The 21,198-nt window shown below is 34.9% G+C and overlaps 1 protein-coding gene across 1 annotated transcript in view; it reads right to left on the reverse strand.

Annotated features, from left to right (window-relative positions):
- Window positions 1–21,198, reverse strand: part of NEGR1 (neuronal growth regulator 1) — a 938,974-nt gene that overhangs the window by 346,345 nt on the left and 571,431 nt on the right. The window contains exon 4 of the mRNA XM_007530478.3: window positions 990–1,121. Coding sequence (XP_007530540.1) covers window positions 990–1,121 — 132 coding nt within the window. The remainder of the gene's footprint in view (window positions 1–989; window positions 1,122–21,198) is intronic.

Raw genomic sequence — 21,198 nt, forward strand, 5'->3', positions numbered from 1 at the left:
TCTGCCATCCCAGAATAATTTCCTAGCAGTGATTTTCATGGGCAGTTTTTTCATGTTCTCAGCATTTTCAAAATTAAATAGGGTCAAATTACCAAACAAGAGATACATCACATGTACTGGCCCAGGTTCTTGAGTCAAGACCTCAGCTAAAGCTGAAGGAGGACAGTGACTCAGTAGTAGGGCTCTAAGTCATGCACAGCCTCCGTGGGGCATGCAGGGCATATTCTCTAGCTGGGTCAGTAGACAATAAGCAGCAGGGTCTATTCTCTGGCTGGGTCAGTAGACAATAGGAATTTATCCGTCCACCAGTCAATGGAAATTTATGATATAATGTACCTAAGATGTACCCAGTGAATACCGAGAACAAAACGCATGCTGCAGTCACTAACAATGTACGTCATTGATCATTAAACATATATAAACCCTGAGACTGTGACTAAAGCTGAATCACTTGCATCAGGATTCCACCTAGCCTTGTCTTTTTTATTAACTTTATCTTTTCTTAAGGGCTGACTGAGATAGCCCTGGTAATCACAGTAACAACTCTTGTCTTCAAGTACAAAACATACCACACTCCATTATCATCAGGTTTGGTAGTGTTACATGTACATTTCATCAGAATGCACTTTGTGAGGAACCCATGAAGCTGAAGAAACACCTTATATCTACAGTGGTGTACAGAGATGAATACAGTGTTTTAGAATGCCAGGGAACAGGATGATATAAACATTTATGTTTTTTAAATCAAAGTTAATGTTTATGGCATTACTTGGACAATTGATATTATGATAATCCTAAATATGCAGTTTTCGTCATCAATAGGTAGTCTTCATAAATAAGCCACAAACTTTAAGAGCTGATTTTCATGTCTTTTGTATTTTTTGAAGTTACATTGGCTTAAAAGATAAAACAATACAAACCTCATACAGTATTTCTAAGTGTTTTATCTTTTGTTGTAATTTATATTGATAAAAGATGACAGGACTTACAGTTTACAACAATTTTCACTTTTTTCACGTCTGGGAATGACACATCATTTTCTGCACTGCATTCATATTCTCCAGCCTGGTCCCTTGTAATTCCATAAATGTCCAAATATTGTCCATTTTCAAATGGTTTGGCTACAAAAAAAAAAAAAAAACATGTTAAACTGTAGCTGCCTGAGGCTTCATTTAAGTAAAATAAAATCTCATGTCTTTCTCCTAGCTCTTGATGACAAAACCATTCCAAACTAAACTGGGGAATTATTAAACTCTTTGTTCCTCTATGTTCAGAGGAAAAGTCATAGAAAAAAAGCAGAAACTGAACAAGGGATACTATAACAACTATTTTCCCAGAACAGGATATACATGTGTTCTTTTTAATTGATTGTGGTCTCTTAACCTCTTCACACATCAAATATAGTTCTGCACGTTTCTGTAATTGAGTTCAACAACCTCCTAGCAGTGTAGATGAAATTCACTAATGTGGCTTGATATTTATTGACTTTTATACAGTGGTAAACTGGCAAGTTGGCATTTAACCTAACAAAATGTTGCTTTTCTTTTTGGGAAATATTATATTCACAAAGTTTCAATCTAGGTGATTTGCTAATTTAAACCACTACCATATTTGAACTTCCAGATTCATTGATCTTTCTAAGGAAAGTATAATTTCAACTCAACAAACTTCAATGGTATAAAAAATATGTGACTCTCAAGTTAATAGTTAAGTAGTTGTGAAAGCAAGATGACTCATCTTGACTTTTTAATATGCTAGGGTAAACAATGTCCATAATTAAAATTATCAGTAGATTAAAAATATAAAGGCACAATTACAAATGAAAGAATATTCCTAAACTAACGAGTCAAAGGTTACTCTTATTTTTAAGGATTTATTTTATTTATTTCCTATGAGATAAAGAGTTCACATGAGACAGAAAGAGATAAAACACTACTCTAGTAAATATAATGCCACAGGCATGCAAATCTTGAACTACATGTGTTGAGTTACTTTAAATGTTCCCTTGCGAAATAATGAAATTTGTTTGAAATTCATCCCACATGTAGCAATCAGATTTAGGAAGGTATCAGAGGTAGAATGTGTCTATGTGGATTTAGGAAAGGAAGCTGTACTTTTTATAATGGTTTAGAAACATAATATTTCCATATATACCAGAGATTTAAAAAATGAAATAATTATCTGAATTGAAAAGTTAAACTTATTTTTGTTGTCATTTTACACCCCTGACCAAACTGTTATGACAATGTGGAACTTAGAAAATTACTAAGATTAAATTTTATAGGAATACGACAAATTAAGTATAGTATGTTGCTCCAAATACAAAATCTATGCCAATTAACTTTATTCCTGTGTGTTGCCTTGTGTAGACCAATGTAAGCTGTGACTCTCCAGATAACTATGACTTTTTCATTGAAACCTGAAGCATTTAGAATGTAGATGATAAAAACTCCATTTATCTGACTGATCACACATTGTGTAAAGAGTTATAATTCTGAAATGATATTTTTAATGTTCTTCTCATATAGAGGTAAGCTTACAAAAGCATCAACTGTCTTTAGACTTTATATTCTTTTTTTAAAAAAGATTTTATTTATTTATTAATGCGAAAAATAGGAGCAGAGAGAAAGATCCAGACATCACTCTGGCAAACGTGCTTCCAGGGATCAAACTCAGGACCTCATGCTTGACAGTCCAAAGCTTTCTCACTGTGCCACCTCCTGGACCACACAGACTTCATATTCTATAAATCAGATTTCATAATAATTTCCTGATGTCAGTGTCTTCCCTCATCTGACCCAAATACACTAATAAAATGTTGATTTTTCTATTATTCCTTTATTTTCTTTTACTTTCATCCTTATAGTAAAGATGGTCTAGACATAAATGTGTCCATAATAGATAGTGAAATCTAAAGAGAAAAAATTATTATTCACATCTAAAGAAATGTTAAAGTATAACTTGAGTTATAAAGTAATAGTGATAGTAAATAAAAATTAAAGTATGGAAAAAATAGTTAAACTATAACAATTAAATTAAATGACCTGATTGGACAGGAATAACCAGATGATCATAAGTGAAAGGAAATATACCTCCCTTCACAATTCAAAAGATGTACAGTTTTACTTAAAAAAACATTTATTTTGTTCTAGATTATTTTAATGTTGAAGTTTTACGTGAATATTTATATTGTGTAATCAAAATATCAAGACATGAGGTTAACAAGAATTGTATGTTTTTCATAAGCACATGTTATAACATCTGAATAATCAATTACTATATAATTATTAAGAATGTGTGTAAAATATACACATTATCACTTTGCTATTTAAACACTGAAGAAATGCAATCAATGAAGTTTAAAGGACAGACATATATGCTCATTGGGAATCGAAAAGTATAATTTAAAAAAGAGAAATTATAGTGTTCAAAACTTAACGACTTTTGGATCACTATGCCACTCAATGCCAGCTATCATAAAATCTACATAATCATGTAAAAAATCTTTTTCTAATCCCACGATGAAACAGTATCCTTATTTACAACTAATTAAATAACCAGTAAATTTTAACATGTTGAATAACTCAGTAACCTCAGAGACAATGGATGAATAATATCTCTGAGATTCTCTATTATTTAATACATGACTATGTATACAAAGACACTTAGGACCTATGAAACTTAACATGTATAGTAGCTAACCACTCCCTTCTACAAGATCCCTCATACTTTGAGTCATGCTTTTACTTCTTTTTCTTTCATTTAATTTATTTATACAATAAAAAATATTGATAAAACCACAGGATAAAAGATGTACAATTCCACAAAGTCCCCACCACCAGACTTCTGCATACCATTTCCTCTGAAAACTTTCCTATTCTTTATCCCTCTGGTAGTATGGACCCAGGTTCATTATGGGGTGCAGAAGGTGGAAGGTCTGGCTTCTGTAATTGCTTTGCCATTGAACATGGGCTTTGGCAGGTTGATTCATACTCCCAGCCTGTCCTTATCTTTCACTAGTGGAGCAGGGTTCAGGAGAGGTGGGGTCCAGGGTATGTCAGTGAGATCCTCTGTCCGGGGAAGTCAGGTTGGTATCACAATAGCATCTGTAACTTGGTGGCATGCTTTTACTTCTAATCATTATGCATCAATTCTTATAAAACCTGCTTCCTTTCTCTCTCCCTATCTCTCTCTCTCTCTTTCCCTCCCTCCCTCCCTCTCCCTCTCCCTCTCCCCCTCTCTCTTGCACAAATAGATCTGACTCCATCCTGAATTTATCTTTTATTCAATTATTTATTTAGTTTAGTTTATAGACTTATCTTACCCAGCTTAATTCAAGATTTGAAATTAGAGTTGCATTCCCAGGGTTTTATGTCAGGAAATATACTATCTATAATTTGCTTGGCTGCTTCTTTGGTCTTTGTTATTCTCTGTTTTTCTCTCATAGTAAGTTTCATCTTATTTTGGGGAGCAAGGAAATCAATTTTATCTTTAACACTTGGCTGGGTGTCCTTTTTCCATCACTCCTCTCAAAAGGAGAGGGAAGTTGGACATAGTATACTAAAATGCAAAGAAGAACGTTTCAGTGAAATACTGCTCGATGGTTTCACTCATGTGGAATCTAGAGAACTGAAATAGATGAACTTTCAGGAAAAACAAGTAAATAAGGGGTCAGTTGGTGACGCACCTGGTTAATTGCACATGTTACAATGCGCAAGGACCCAGGTTTGAGCCCCCTGGCCCCCAACTGCAGGGGGAAAGCTTTGCAAGTGGTGAAGCTATGCTGCAGGTGTTTCTCTCTCCCTATCACCTCCTGCCCCTCAATTTCTGGCTGTCTCTATTCAATAAATAAAAGCTAATAAAAAGAAAAATTTAAAAAAATAAGTAAATAAAACAAACTGTCTCTAAGACTTTGTGAGAATTGTGGTGATTATCATTGGGAGAGTACTGGTATAGAACTTTATAATCTGTAAACCACTACTGATAACAAATAAAAAATAGCTAGGCAAGATAGTCCTGATCACAAGAAAAAAAAAAGTAATTCAACTCATGCCTCTGAATAGAGTAGAAAGACCAAAGCTGAAGGGGTACAGAAAGCTAAAGATGTAAAGATCATCAAGAAAGCCAAGACTTTACAAAGTTTATGAGGGATATTTAAATTGGCTACAGTTTTTTTTTTTTTATCTAAATGAGTGGTAAAAGCATCGTGTAATATTTTTTCTCTTTACGTCAGGATCATAAAAGTTGGTAAGATATAAATATATTTTGATATGGAAACCTCTGTTGTAAGCTTTACCATTCTCCACAAAGATAACAACAGTTTATAATATGTCTATGTTTTATCCATAACTGCAGCATAATCTCAAAGTATAAATTATCTGTTACCTATTGAGTCTATGAAAAACACAATGATGATGAATTAATAATGTCCTATAAAGCTAGAGCACAGAGAATATAAATTAAAGAGTTGGATTCAAAGACATTGGCATTTCTCTTTCTCAGTCATAAATAAGAGAAATAATTTTCACAAAAAAATTATCTTTGCTGGCATCCTACAGTGAGAGATGATAGCAGTGGTAAGAACAGACTCTAGACAGTTATCAAAGATTCTTTTTAAGATTATAAAGACTAACAAGAATTAAATTCAAATTTAAAGAAAGAGTACTGTCTGTAATGTAAATAGTCTTCTTTTGGGGCAGTCTTTTTCCAAGAATAGGAAGACCTTTCTCAAAAAGATGTGAGAAGTGAGAAAATATAGTTTTCAGTGACGGTACTATTATCAAATTCTTCAAAGAGAAAACTAAACTGAAAATATATGTTATTGTTATGTTTAATTATATGTCTCTGATATTGATATCTGGTGTGAAGTGGCCAGAAAGAGTTATATATTGACCACTAAAGAAGTCTAGATTTGACATTGTGATTTATTAAGGCATTTGTCCAGTTTTATATCATATATTAAAGTGATATATCCTACTGAGTACTGTTTCAGAAAAATCATTTGACAGACTAAGTATTACTTCTTTTTAGGGTGTTACCTTTTTAGAAATTTCATCTCATCTCTCAGCCATATATATATGAGAGCCCCCCTCCCTTTTCAAAGCACTGTATATCTCATCTCTCAAAATTATTTCTGTCCTATGACCTTTTCCTTCATTCAGAATATTATTTGGGGGGCTTTTGTTCATTCATCTGTATTTTACTACTCTATATGTTGACAAGTACTTAATACACCTGTTTAGTACATATCCACATTTTTAAGCTTATATGTATTTATTCAACTGGACAGCTCTACATGGATGTCTCCACATGCATCTCTAAATCAACATACCAAAAACAGTCTTTTTTTCCTTACCACATTTGCATGTCTCAGTAACTTTTTTTTTATCTTCACTGAGATGCCCAGGCCAGAAACCTTAGTAGAGTTAGCTTTGACTAGACTTTTTAATCTCAATATATAAACCTATTAGTTACTGTGCACTATCAAGTTTACTAAGTAGTTCCTGAAATTCTCTAAAAGCCCCTCTGTCCCATTTACTAATATGCACACTCTGAATATATATTCTCATATGTTGTCATATATCTCTTAAAGTATATACTCAGATTATATGGCAATGGCTGCAAGTTGTTTAATTCAATCATTTCCCAAAACTCTCACTTATAAGTTACCTGATTTATTATGACTTTCCTAGAGGAAATATTCTGTTAAGGTCTCAGAGTCATTTTTTATTAGTACCATGCATCTGAACCAAATACTTTGAACCAAATAACCATGCTAGTTATGCAAAGTATTTGGCAAATAGCATACTCATCTGTGATGTATTAGGATGATAACAGAACTTTCCTCCTATGATTGTTGAAAGGGTTAAGTAGATTAATCAAAGGAAGTACTTGTGATATTGTGTGAGACATCACAGGAGTTAAAAAAAAAAAAACTTTAAAAAAGGAGAAATATGCTAAGTTGTAGATGCTACCATGGTGCCATCATGACTTCCCTGGGCAGATGACCTCACCAATGTGTCCTGGAATATCACCTCCCCAGAGACCTACCCCATGAGAGAAAGATAGGAACTGGCTGGGGATATGGACTAACCTGCCTATGACCATGCTCAGCAGAGAAGCAGTTACAGAAGCCAGACCTTCCACCTTCAGCATCCCATAAATAATTTTAGTCAATACTCCCAAAGGGACAAATCGGAAAATAGGAAACCTTCCAATGGAGGGGATGGGATACAGAACTCTGGTGGTGGGAATAATATGGAATTGTACCCCTCTTATCATAAAGTCTTGGTAATCCTTATTAAATCACTAATAAAATACATAAAGTAGAAAAAAGGAGAAATATTAGGTGTTATAAGGATATACCAGTTTAGGCATAACAGAAGGTATGTTTAGATAAGTATTGTTTGCATGGTTAGAGGCTATTATTATTGAAGAATTGGCACCTTTCTCAACCATCTTAACATGATATTCAATTAAAATAAAAAATAAAAATAGGAGTCACTTAGAAAGTGTTAATGGCGGGAGTTGGGCTGTAGCACAGCGGGTTAAGCGCAGGTGGCGCAAAGCACAAGGACCGACATAAGGATCCCGGTTCAAGCCCCGGCTCCCCACCTGCAGGGGAGTCGCTTCACAGGTGGTGAAGCAGGTCTGCAGGTATCTATCTTTCTCTCCTCCTCTCTGTCTTCCCCTCCTCTCTCCATTTCTCTCTGTCCTATCCAACAATGACACTAACAATAATAACTACAACAATAAAACAACAAGGGCAACAAAGGGAATAAATAAATAAAATAAATATTAAAAAAAAAGAAAAAAGAAAGTGTTAATGGCATAGCAAATCAGCTCACTTTTTATGTCACCATAGGGGGTTAGTAAAAACATCTAGTAGAATTTAAATTGGCCTCATGTTGAATTTCTCAAAAACTTTCTAATTTACATACAAACATGTCCACATGTACATATATAATAATTATATGCAATATACATTCAATATATGTTTATACATTGAAATATATATAGTAGTTTCATAGGTTAAAGTCTAGTACCAGTCTACCTTTCTTGAGAGAGTTGCCGCAAAGGAACTCATCTGATTGTGTGATTCCTTAAAAGTAGAAGAGGGGGGTCAGTCAGATGTCACATAAGTTACTATTGCTTACTTTGAAGATGGAGGAGTCATGAGTTTACACAGACTGTGTCCTGTATAATATGGGGATATTTCTTCATTGATTGCAAGAAATTTATTCTCCTTTACATCCTCAAAAAGAAACATGGCACGTCCAGGTAGTGGTACACGTGGTTGAGCGCACATATTGCAGAGTGTGAGGACCATGTTTCAAAACCCCAGTCCCCAACTACAGGAGGAAAACTTTACAATAAGTGAAAGAGTCCTGCAGCATTATTCTCTCTCCCTTTCTCTCTCTCTCTCTATCCATTCTTCTCTCTCTCCCTCCCATTTCACTCTCAATTTCTCCCTGTCTCTATAAAAAAATAAACATTTAAAATCAGTAACAAAAACCAATTTACAAACAAAAAGGAATAGGACCTGTCAACATTGTTTTCAATCTTGTATGACCAGTGTGATATTTTTTTTTCAACTACTGACTGTGTGGTAATTCATTACAAACAAGAATGCAAAAGTAATACATAATCTAATTGGACTGAAATAGTGTTAGAAATTTTCAATTTTTTTCCTATAGATTTGTTTTTTGGATCATGCAAGATGTTGGAAGAATTAAGCTACTGTACTGCTATATTGTGTTTCTTATTGTTTGGTGGTGGTTTATTTCCAGCTTTAAGAAGACACTCTAATTTTATATCTACTCAGCCTCTTATTTTATTATTGTTATTATTATTATTTTGCCTCTGTGATTATTGCTGGGGCTGGGTGCCTGCACTACGAATCTCCTGCTTCTGTGACATTATTTCAATAAGAGAAATTGAGATGGGAGAGGAAGATAGAGAGGGAGAGAGAAAGATAATACACCTTCAGACCTGCTTCACCACTTGTGAAGTGATCCTCCTACAGCTGGGGAGCCAGGGGTTAGAACCAGGATCCTTGAGCAGGTCCTTATGCTTTGACCCATGTGTACTTAACTCAGTGTGCCACCACCTGGCCCCCTCTCTGCAGCCTCTTCCACTGTCCATTCCAGTATGTAATGAGTCAAATCCCTTTCATACTTGCATTTGATACTGTTTTTCAGTTGTATTTTTGAACTCTTCTTCCTCTGCTCCTACTTTTATAGATTTGTGTGGTTAAAATAAGTCTTCTTGTCTCATCTGTAATAATATCCTTCTCTTTATGCCTTAAACATAATTACAACTGCAAAATCTCATTACTATAGTATAACATTGTCATAAGTTCTATAGATTATGGCATGCATATTTTATGGGGAATTATCATTTTCCATGGGATATTATTTATTATCACAGGTCTTCATTAGAGCTTATATTTGCAAGTTGTCTACAATTTACAAAGAGCACAGGAATAGAAAATTTTGGCTATAATTTATAAACTTGCTAAGTTCACTGATACTTCTGAAAAATATGAGTGAAAATCAGAAATAAAATCATTTAAGACATTCCTTTGGAAATAAACAGTTTACATCAGAATGCACCATGAATATTACAGGCAATGTGATTTGTGGAAGTATTAGTAAACAAAAATAGTCAAGATTGAAGAATGCATGAGAGAAAATACATGCACAGGTGAAATTTTGGATAATTTCTACTGAAATGATAACTATAGGAGTTTCAGAAGTTAATAAAAGCAACATAGTAAGTGGCAGTACATCTGGTTGAGCACACATGTTACCATGCACAAGGATACAGGTTCGATTCCCCAATCACCACCTATAGGGGAAAAGCTTTGTGAGTAGTGGAGTGTTTTAAGTGTCTCCCTGTTTCTCTCCTTCTCTATCACCCCCTTCTCTCCCAATTTCTGGCTGTCTCTATTCAATAAATAAATAAAGGCCAAAAAAACCCCACTCCATTTTAATTTTATTGAAATTTTCACAGGGCTTCATGAATATTCTTTTTTATATTTATTTATTTATTTTCCCTTTTGTTGCTTTTTTAATTTTACTGTTGTTGTAGTTATTATTGCTGCTGCTGTTGATGTCATTGTTGGATAGGACAGAGAGAAATGGAGAGAGGAGGGGAAGACAGAGAGGAGGAAAGAAAGACAGACACCTGCAGACCTGCTTCACCGCCTGTGAAGCGACTCCCCTGCAGGTGGGGAGCCGGGGGCTCGAACCAGGATCCTTACTCCAGTCCTTGCACTTCACGCCATGTGCGCTTAACCCACTGCGCTACCGCCCGACTCTCACTTCATGAATATTCTTACAATGGATATTCATAATAGTCCTAAGCAGTAGGTATTGTAGGAAAAAACTATGTTTTCAGATTTCATAATATAATTTGTTTTTGTTAACTAAACCCTAGAGAGTCAGAGAAGTAGCTTACTAGTTTAAAATAGAAGAAACAACACATGCCTCTTTCCACCAGGCAGGAATCATATTCTTTCAATGTAGCATTAACAATTCTTTCTATCATACATTTGTGTTTTGTGATTATTATTATTATTATTTGCTCTTTGTATTTGGTGATCAGAGATTCATTTTCCCTGGGGAATAAGTGGCTCAGTTTGCAATAATAAACTTATTTATTGTTTTTCATTTCAAAAATTAAATTTTTGAAAATCAAAATTAAATTAAAAAAATAAATATGAGATAACATATTGTATATCATATAGAGAAAAAATTAGACCTCCATCTCCCTTGTACTCCCTGCCCCTACTACATACACCTTGTTCATGAGGGATAATTTATGAAAAGAACATGGCTACAAAGGAACTGTTATTGGTATGGTTGTTTGTTGCTAGGCTCTATTCTGCCCTAGTTGAGTCCATTACTATTAATGCATTATCTACTGTTTCTCTGAATGGATTCATGTTATTGGTCTGAACCATATAACATCTAAATTATGGTACATTTTAAAGTATTAATTTAATCTGGATGCTCTACATATGCCATGGTCTAATAAAACAATCTTTCCCAGTAACAATAATCACAGTCACAGAAAATTCCCCAGAATATTAGAAAGCATTACTTACTTTACTAGTTTATTTGTACTCACTATACAGCTTTATATGTCCCTTAGTATATTTGTTCCTTATCTTCTTTTATAGGCAAGATAAGAATATAGTTGTTGTTAATACAACTTCTTCTGCTGAGCAAATTAAAATCAGAGACATCCACCTTCTGCACCCCATAAAGATCTTTGGTCCATACTCCCAGAGGGATAACGAATAGGGAAGCTTCCAATAGATGGGATGTGGAACTCTGGTGGTGGGAATTGTGTGGAATTATACCCCTATATCCTACAATCTTGTCAATCATTTTAAGGCCCCAATAAAAAAATAATTTTCTGCTGGTTAAGCCTCTCAGTGAGAAGTATTTTGTTTTGGCAACTTCATCAAACAAACACAGATGTCATATGAAGGCAATAAAGGCAAACCTTGTCTGTTAAGATACAGTTCTTATATTTAAAATGCTCAAAGTTAGACAATGCTTTCTATTATTATTTGAATTTTTTTTACAAATTCCAAATATTTGTCTTGATTAATTATCATTAAATAACATGTAAAGTACCACAGAATGAATCTACATATTTATATACATTATCAGTTTTAAGTGCAGTATTTTTTTCTGTTCAAAATATTATAATAATAAACACAGCATGCAAAATAAATCAATGCAGTGAGTCTGAGTGTTCATTTCTATCCCCTTTATATTCACTACCATTTTTAGTCTTACACTCCAGCCTCTCATAGTAACTAGCTATGCATTCTGTATGCTTCAGAATCTGCCTATTTGTACCAATCCCTTGAATCCTCCTATAGAACTTTAGTCAAAGATAAAGAAAAATCCATAGGATTTTCTTTTCTGAGAAAAAAAATACTATTTACTTCATATTTAAAGTTATTGCTGTGAAAACTGGCAAGTTAAGAATTTGACTTTCAAAGTGCCATGAATAACAGTTTGAAAAATTCAGTTGTGTCACTATCTAGATGCAGGGCTGGAGAGTTCTAAAACCTTAGGTGTTTTTACCCCTAATACCTTGATCCTCTGGTTTCTGAAAAAAGATCATTTGAATTAGCCATTGTTCAACATAAACCAACATGATGATATATGAGGTTTAATAAGATGTTTCTATTTGTAACTACAGCTCAGTAGAAAATGTGGGAAATCAAAATTTCTGGGTTATAGATATATAGAGAATATTCATCATATTTGTTAAAGAATGAAATGTTATTTAATGAAAGAACAATAAAATGAAGTGGAACTGGGAGATAGCCAACTTGCACACCTGGGACCTCTGAGGACACAGGTTCAAGTCATATAATGATCTTTTCCCAGACTTAAGTGGTGCTCTGCGATATACTCTGTCTCTTCTCTTTTATTCTCTCTCTCACTCTCTCTCTCTCTCTGTGCTCTGTGTGTGAGTGTGTGTGTGTCTTTGTGTATAATAAGTAAATAAATGAAACAAAATAACATTTAATCTTTAAAAATGGATGACTTTATAAGACAGTGAATTTCCCAGTTTTTCTAGAATTTTAACCACTATTATATCTACTCAATATATTGTGTCATTTTTTTGATGGAACTGGAATTGATATCTAAAGATAGAAGTTACATAGTTTTATCATGATCAACTAGTGACTATATGTAGAGATACTCCAACATCATTGTATTCCCAGATCTTTCCAATATTTCTCAAAAGGTAGATGTCACTTTTTTTGAAATGGCAAGGTCCAAGTGAAAAGGGCAGAAACTATAGAGCCAGCAAATATTCAAAAATATAATTTTATGAACCCTATCAAAAAGTATGTTCTCAACATGATTATTTTATCCCCCAAATTCCAATTCAAAAGAAAAAAATTAACTGAAAAGGGATCTGTTATAAATATATGTAATAAAATATTATTATTTTACTTTGCTATTATTAGATTACATTGTCTGATAAGAATAGGAAGGAAATGAAAATTACAATGAAGAAAAAATACAGAGATATAGGTATCTGATAACAATTTTTATCAAATAAAGCAAGTGTTTCCATTATACACTATTGTGGCATGTATAAATGAAGAATCTATATTGGATCATGACAGGAATGTATTGATTCAATAAAAGTGATACTACCTATTAACTACAATAGTGCTAGATGAATATAATAGGAGAAAGCGACTCTTTAAGTTATGTTTCTTCATATAATTGAATTAGAGATCATTTATATGTGATCAATATACATGCTTGATGATTTAAAATAAAATATATTAAAAGCTTTGACAACTATCAAATGTATCTGCTGTATGTTTTCCTCCTTTTAAAATCCTTATTAATATTACTTCCTTTTATCTAAGTACATTGTCCTGTAGAAATTAAAGTTTAATATTAAATACTTTAAATAAAAATAAAACATAAACCTACTGGTACCTATTCAATATTACCTTTAAAAGATTTAAAGTGAAGTTCTAGTCAACACTGTGAATCTTAAGAAATTACTTGATTTCATTGTATGAGTCAATTCATAACTCACTTTTTTTAAAAGTAATAATTAGGGATAGGGAGTATGGACAATGCAAAGTACAATTAGGAATTATTTTATGAGGACTACATGATAGACTACCAAACTTTATGAATTCTCAACATACCATTTCAGTGCATTCTGTGTAAATGTAAAAGAGAATCATTATTCTCAACCTCTGTTTAGTTCTTCAAGATTTTATATGCAGAAATCAATAGTTTAAACTATCACATTTGCCTGAAACAATGAGGTCAATAGTCATTTCTTTTTTCTTTAAATTTTTTTATTGGGTAGTAAATAGAATAGTTTGTACATGCATAACATTTCCCAGTTTTCCATATAAAAATACAACCCCCACTAGGTCCTCTGTCATCCTTTTTGAACAGGTAATCTGCCTTCCACCTACCCCAGAGTCTTTTACTTCGGTGCCATACGCCAATTCCATTTCAGGTTCTGCTTGTGTCTTCTCTTCTGATGTTGTTTATCAACTTCTTCCTGAGAGTGAGATCATCCCATATTCATCCTTCTGTATATGAATTATTTACTTAACATGAATTTTTCAAGGTCCATCCAGGATCAGCTGAAAACGTTGAAGTCGCCATTTTTTTTAATAAGCTGAGTAGTAGTCCGTTGTGTATCTATACCACAACTTGCTCAGCCACTCATCTGTTGTTGGACACCTGGGTTGCTTCCAGGTTTAGGCTGTTACAAATTGTGCTGCTAAGAACATATGTGTACACAAATCTTTTTAGATGGGTGTGTTGGGTTCCTTAGGATATATCTCCAGAAGAGTAATTGCAGGATCATAGGGCAGGTCCATTTCTAGCCTTCTGAGAGTTCTCCAGACTGTTCTCCACAGAGGTTGGACCAATTTACATACCCACCAGCAGTGCAGGAGGGTTCTTTTGACCCCACAACCTCTCCAGCATTTGCTGCTGTTACCTTTTCTGATGTATGACATTCTCACAGTAGTGAAGTGGTATCTCACTCATTGTTGTCTTTATTTGCATTTATCTGACAATGAAAGATTTGGAGCATTTTTTCATGTGTTTCTTAGCCTTTTGGATCTCTTCTGTGGTGAATATTCTGTCCATGTTCTCTCTCCCTTTTTGGATTGGGTTATATGCTTTCTTGTTGTTGAGTTTTGCAAGCTCTTTATATATTTTGGTCATTAGCCTCTTGTCTGATGTATGGCATGTAAAGATCTTCTCCTATTCTGTGAGGGATCTCTTTGTTTGAGTAGTGGTTTCTTTGGCTGTGCAGAAGCTTTTTAATTTGATGTAGTACCATAGGTTTATGCTTGCCTTAGTTTTCTTTATAATTAGATGCATTTCATTGAAGATGTCTTTAAAATTTATGTGGAAAAGAGTTCCACTAATATTTTCCTCTAAGTATCTGATAGTTTGTGGTCTAACATCCAAGTCCTTGATCCACTTGAAATTTACTTTTGTATTTGGTGAAATATAGTGGTTCAGTTTCATTCTTCTGCATGTTTCAACCCATTTTTTCCAGAACCATTTGTTGCAGAGACTCTGCTTTCTGCATTTAATAGTCTGGGCACCTTTGTCAAAGATTAGATGTCCATAGGTGTGGGGCTTACTTCTGGGCTCTCAATTCTATTGCACTGGTCAGTTTGTCGATTCATGTTCCAGTACCAAGCAGTTTTGATGACAATGGCTCTATAATACAATTTGAGATCTGGGTGTGTGATGCCTCCAGTTCTGTTATTTCTTCTCAAGATTGTTTGGACAATTCTAGGTCTTTTTTGGTTCCAGATAAACATTTGTAGCATTTGTTCTATTCTCCTAAAAAATGTGGTTAGGATCTTGATTGGGATAGCATTAACTTTATATATGTCTCTGAGTAGTATATTCATTTTGATGATGTTAATTCTTCCAGCCCATGAACATGGAATATCTTTCCACTTCTTTGTGTCTTTTTCTATTTCCTTGAGTAGTGACTCATATTTTTCAGTATACAAGACTTTCACTTCTATGATTAGGTTTATTCCTAGACATTTTATTGTTTTTGTTGCTATAGTAAAAGGAATTGACTTCTGGATTTCAATTTCTTCTAGCTTAGTGTTTGCATAGAGGAATGCCACTGACTTTTGAATGTTAATTTTGTAGCCTGACACCTTACTGTACTGCCTGATGACTTCCAAAAGCTTCTTGCTCTATTCCTTAGGTTTTTCTATGTATACTATCATGTCATATGCAAATAGGGAGAGTTTGACTTCTTCTCTTCCAATCTGTATACGTTGAATTCCTTGCTCCTGCCTGATTGCTATGGCAAGAATTTCTAACACAATGTTGAATAGTAATGGTGATAGTGGGCAGCCCTGTCTAGTACCTGATCTGATGGGAAATGCTTCCAGTTTTTCACTGTAAAACTGGCTGTAGGTTTGCTATATATAGATTCCACTATCTTGAGGAATTTTCTATCTATTCCCATTTTTTGTAGTGTTTTGATCATAAAGGGATGTTGTATTTTGTCAAAGGCTTTCTCTGCATCATTGCTATGACCATGTGGTTTTTGATCTTGCTTTTATTGATGTGGTGGATAACGTTGATTGATTTACATGAATTCAACCAATCTTGCATCCCTGGGATAAACCCCACTTGGTCATGATGAGCAATCTTTTTAATATACTGCTGTTTCCCATTGGCTAGAATTTTATTCAATATTTTAGCATCTATGTTCATCAGATATATTGGTCTGTAGTTTTCTTTTTTGGTTGTGTCCCTGTCTGCTTTTGGTATCAAAGTGATGTTGGCTTCATAGAAGCTGGAAGGGAGTATTCCAGTGTCTTCAATCTTCTGGAAGACTTTTAAAGGTAGAGGTATTAGTTTTTCTATGAAGGATTTGTAGAATGCATTTGTAAAACTATCTGGTCCAGGACTTTTATTCTTGGGAAGGTTTTGGATAACTGTTTTTGTTTTGTGAGTCTGGCAAAAGGTTTGTCGATTTTGTTCACTATTTCAAATAACTAACATTACTTTCGTTGATCTTATGTATGGTTTTCTTATTGTCAATGTTATTGATTTCTGCCCTAACTTTAGTTATTTCTGTCCTTCTGGTTGCTTTAGGGTTCTCCTCTTCTTCTTCTTCTTCTTCTTCTTCTTCTTCTTCTTCTTCTTCTTCTTCCTCTTCTTCTTCTTCCTCTTCTTCTTCTTTTCCTTCTTCTTCTTCTTCTTCTTCTTCTCCTCCTCCTCCTCCTCCTTCCTCTTCCTCCTCCTCCTCCTCCTCCTCCTCCTCCTCCTCCTCCTCCTCCTCTTCTTCTTCTTCTTCTTCTTCTTCTTCTTCTTCTTCTTCTTCTTCTTCTTCTTCTTCTTTTTCCACTTCTTCCTCTTCTTCTTCTCCTTCTCCTTCTCCTTCTCCTTCTCCTTCTCCTTCTTCTTCTTCTTCTTCTTCTTCTTCTTCTTCTTCTTCTTCTTCTCCTTCCTCTTCTTCTTCTTCAAGATGTGCAATCAGGATGTTTATTTGTGCTTTTTCTTGTTTCCTAATGTGTGCTTGTATGGCTATGAACTTCCCTCTCTGTACTGCCTTAGTTATGTCCCAAATATTTTGACAGCTTGTGTCTTCATTTTCATTGAACTCTCAAAACACTTTGATTTCTTCCTTTATTTCCTATTTGACCTAGTAGTTGTTAAGTAGTGTACTGTTGAGCTTCCACATTTTGGGACTATTACTAATATTTTGTGGATTGTCAGCAGTCTTTTTGTTGGTGAAACAGACTGGAGGTGGTGTCCCAACTGGTAAACTTCGGGATTGTTACCAGCCACCTAATCTCTCCCTGGGCTCCTCTTTGTCCATGAGCCACAAGTACTTGTACTCATCAGTGATATGGTGGGTTCCTGAAGTCGTTCTAGTTCTGCCTTGTTGCGTTCCCAGGTGGTCTCCTTTGGTATTCCCAGTTGACCTGGGAGAGGAGAGGAGAGAAACACAGCAGCTGCTGCTGCTCTACAGTCCCACCGTTGGAAGTGCTCAATAGTCATTGCTTCAGAGAAATCATCGGTTAGCTTTGCTATATCCTTGTATATGTAACAGGTGGAAGCAAGTCAGATTAGATTAAATAAAATACTAATTGGTTCATAGGACAACAGAAAAAAAACATAAATGCACTGTATTGTACATTTAAACATAAGGCATTGATCCTGCCAGAAATTTAGGAGAGTAGATTTAGTATACAGGAGATGAAGATAACATTTACAAATTGTGTATGTTTAGCAACCTTCCATCCCTGAAGAATTTCTTGGTTCATATCATTTTACTTTTATAAAACTTAGAAAGTTAATTATTTTACACTCAAACATACTGTGATGAAAGTGTCTCCAGCTGATGATGGAGGGTACTTGCAGAAATATTCAACTAACCATACAGACTGCCTTTAAATGAGAACATGGTAACATACAGCCATTCATTAAATTGTCTTACAAAATATTTTGTGCCAGTCATTACTTTATAAATATGGTGGGAAAAATGTCCAAAGTTATTTTATTGTTATCTCTGGGGCTTCACTGCTCTGAGCCATTTTTTTTATATTTTTATTTATAAGAAGGAAACACTGACAAAAACCATAGGATGAGAGGGGCACAACTTCACACAATTCCCACCACCAGAACTCCATATCCTATCCCTTCCACTGATAGCTTTCCTATTCTTTATCCCTCTGGGAATATGGACCCAGGGTTATTATGGGGTGCAGAAGGTGGAAGGTCTGGCTTCCGTAATTGCTTCCCCCCTGAACATGGGCGTTGACAGTTTGATCCATACTCCCAGCCTGTCTCTCTCTTTCCCTAGTGGGGCAGGGCTCTGGGGGAGCGGGGCTCCAGGACACATTGGTGGGGTCGTCTGCCCAGGGAAGTCCGGTTGGCATATTTAGCATCTTCAACCTGGTGGCCGAAAAAGGAGTTAACATATAATGCCAAACAAATTGTTGACTAATCATGAACCTAAAGGCTGGAATAGTTCAGGTGAACTCAAAGCAGGATTTGACTTAGTTTGGAGTAAGGCACCAAAGTAAAATTCTCTGGATTGAGGGTGAGGGTGCATGTTTGGCTTCACTAGGGTGGGGGTAGGGGGAGGGAGGAAGATGGGACACATTCTTTTGGTGGTGGGTATGGTGTTTATGTACACTCCAATTAACTTGTAGTTATATAAATCACTATTTAATTAATATTAGAGGGTAAAAATTGATTGAATGTCTCAAATTTTTTAATGCACAGACCATTAGGCTAAATCTTTGAAATGTTAACTCTCTTAAAAGCTTAGACCAAGGAAAACAGAAGCAACCAGTTCACAACTATATACAAATAATGTCAAATTACATAAATTATGGTGATGTTGTGTATGATACAGTAAATCCTAACAAAGGGATTTTCAAAGTTAACCCAATTGCCAAATAAATTGATTACAGCAATAACTATCTATTGTCTTCTTAAACCCTAGGATGGCAGGAACCCCTTCTCTATAGAGCCTATATTTCTCCCAGTCCTGGAACCTCTAGGGTGGGACTTAATTTCCTACATGCTTCTCTCAGTTCACACCAAATGATATTGCATCTGCTGACCCCAACCTAATCAATGCAATGAGTACCATCTCAGCATGCTTCACTTCAGACTATTTCCAGAGACCTCAGGCCTGGAATGTCTACCCTGCAGCCTCATTACTTGGGTGACACCTTTCCTTTCATATGATTCTCTAATTCCATTTCAGGTGGTTCACTTCCTAACAAAGTCCTAAAGCCTAGATATAGATCAGGTCCCATGAGATAGGGCATATATTCTCATGAGCCATATATTTTTTCAGAATAAAAGAGATACACACAGAGAGATAGAGAGATAGAGAGAGGAAAAGATACCACAGGAGCAGTTTCCTTCAGTGAATTTGTGGCTCAACTCGAACCTGCATCATGGACATGATAAAGCAGGCCATATGCCAAAAGTTTACGAGGTGAGCAGCATGTTTATAGCTTTTGTTCCCATTGGACTTTGAGTCTATTGAATGTGCCAAAAAAGAAAAAAAGGAAAAGAAAGGAAAAACATAGACAGAAGAGAATATCAGATTCTCATATAGAGAAGACAGATTAAAAACAGAGCAGGTTTCCTGGAATTTGGCATTATTAATATTTTGGAAATATATATATGGGGTGTTGCTCTATGGCTTGATGCTTAAAGTATCCCTAGTCTCTAGCCACAGGATGCCAGAAATCCTTTCTTATACATTTAGAATGTCTCTTGGGAGATTATATTCCTTCCCTAATTGAGAACCAGTGAAGAAAAATAATATGATAGAAAGTAACTGCCTAGACTTGTAGGTCACAGAAGGGCATTTAAACTGAGCCCATTGGAGCCAACAGAGAAAGAGAGAATTATTTTTCTTCTCTTTTTGATATACTTCTTAATCTGTCTTGTTTTATGATACAATTTTACTAATTCCTTTGCAGCTTGACTAGTATAATAGCTGATGCCAAATGAAGTCAGTATTGATGCTGCTCCTTGGTAATAAGAGTTAACTTTATCTACTTGGAATCTCTCTACTTCTATGTAAGCACTATTTGTTCTTGTGTCTATCACCAGTCTGGTTGAAAAGCAAAATAAATAAATAAATAAATAACAAAAATTCTATCCAGGAAGTGCTGGACATGTGCTGAAGGACTGATCTAATGTAGCTCAGTCCTGTGCTGGGAAAGGATACTGAGTGGCAAACTGATGCTGTTGTGAGTTGTTGGAGTTAGTATTTAGAAAAACTCTGAGGGTACCTACATGATTCTTATTGAAGTACAGATGCTGCTGCCAAGTACTAGCTGGAATTCTCATTTGTGAAATCTAGTTTAAGGTAATTTTAATACTTTTAGCTTGTAACCATATAGTATTTAAGACTTATCATTCCCATCCAGTTTTGGAGTGGGGAGGAGAAAGAGAAATTAGGGGGGTCAAACTGTAGCACGTGGTGCAAAGTGAAAAGACCTGCTTATGAATCCCATTTTGAGCCCCCGCTCCCCACTTACAGGGGAGTCTCTTCACAGGTCTGCAGGTGTCTATCTTTCTCTCCCTCTCTCTGTCTTACCCTCCTCTCTCCATTTCTCTCTGTCCTGTGCAACAATGATGACAAAAGTAATAATAACTACAACAACAATAAAAAAGGGCAACAAAAAGGGGGAAAAGCAAATTAAAAAAGAAATTAGGAGAGATATTTCTAATTTGTTCTATTTAATCCACAGATTCAAAGATCAATCTTTTATCATTCAAATACCATATGCTAACTCTATTAGATATGGTTTTTCCTTCAATATGATTATGTTCATTCTAAGCTAGTTTAACTGAAAGAAAATTTAGTATCTTACATAATTTAAGAGTCCAAAGTTAGAGGTTCACAGCATAAACTTGGAAGTTGTTATCAAAATCCATAAGATATATGTCTCTAAGTAATGTGTTTTATGGTTTTTTTTTTCCTCTCATGAAGGGTTCTCTACATGGTAGCAAAGATCTCCCTAATATCCAAAGGTTTATACTGTCTTAGTGGCCTTAATGTTAGCCAAATAAAGACCCTTTCTTTATCCAGTAGAGGTGACCTTAAAGCTCATATAAGCCCTGATTTTATCTCAGTTTC

This window comes from Erinaceus europaeus, chromosome 11 (genome assembly GCF_950295315.1).
Source record: "Erinaceus europaeus chromosome 11, mEriEur2.1, whole genome shotgun sequence".
Lineage (NCBI taxonomy): Eukaryota > Metazoa > Chordata > Mammalia > Eulipotyphla > Erinaceidae > Erinaceus > Erinaceus europaeus.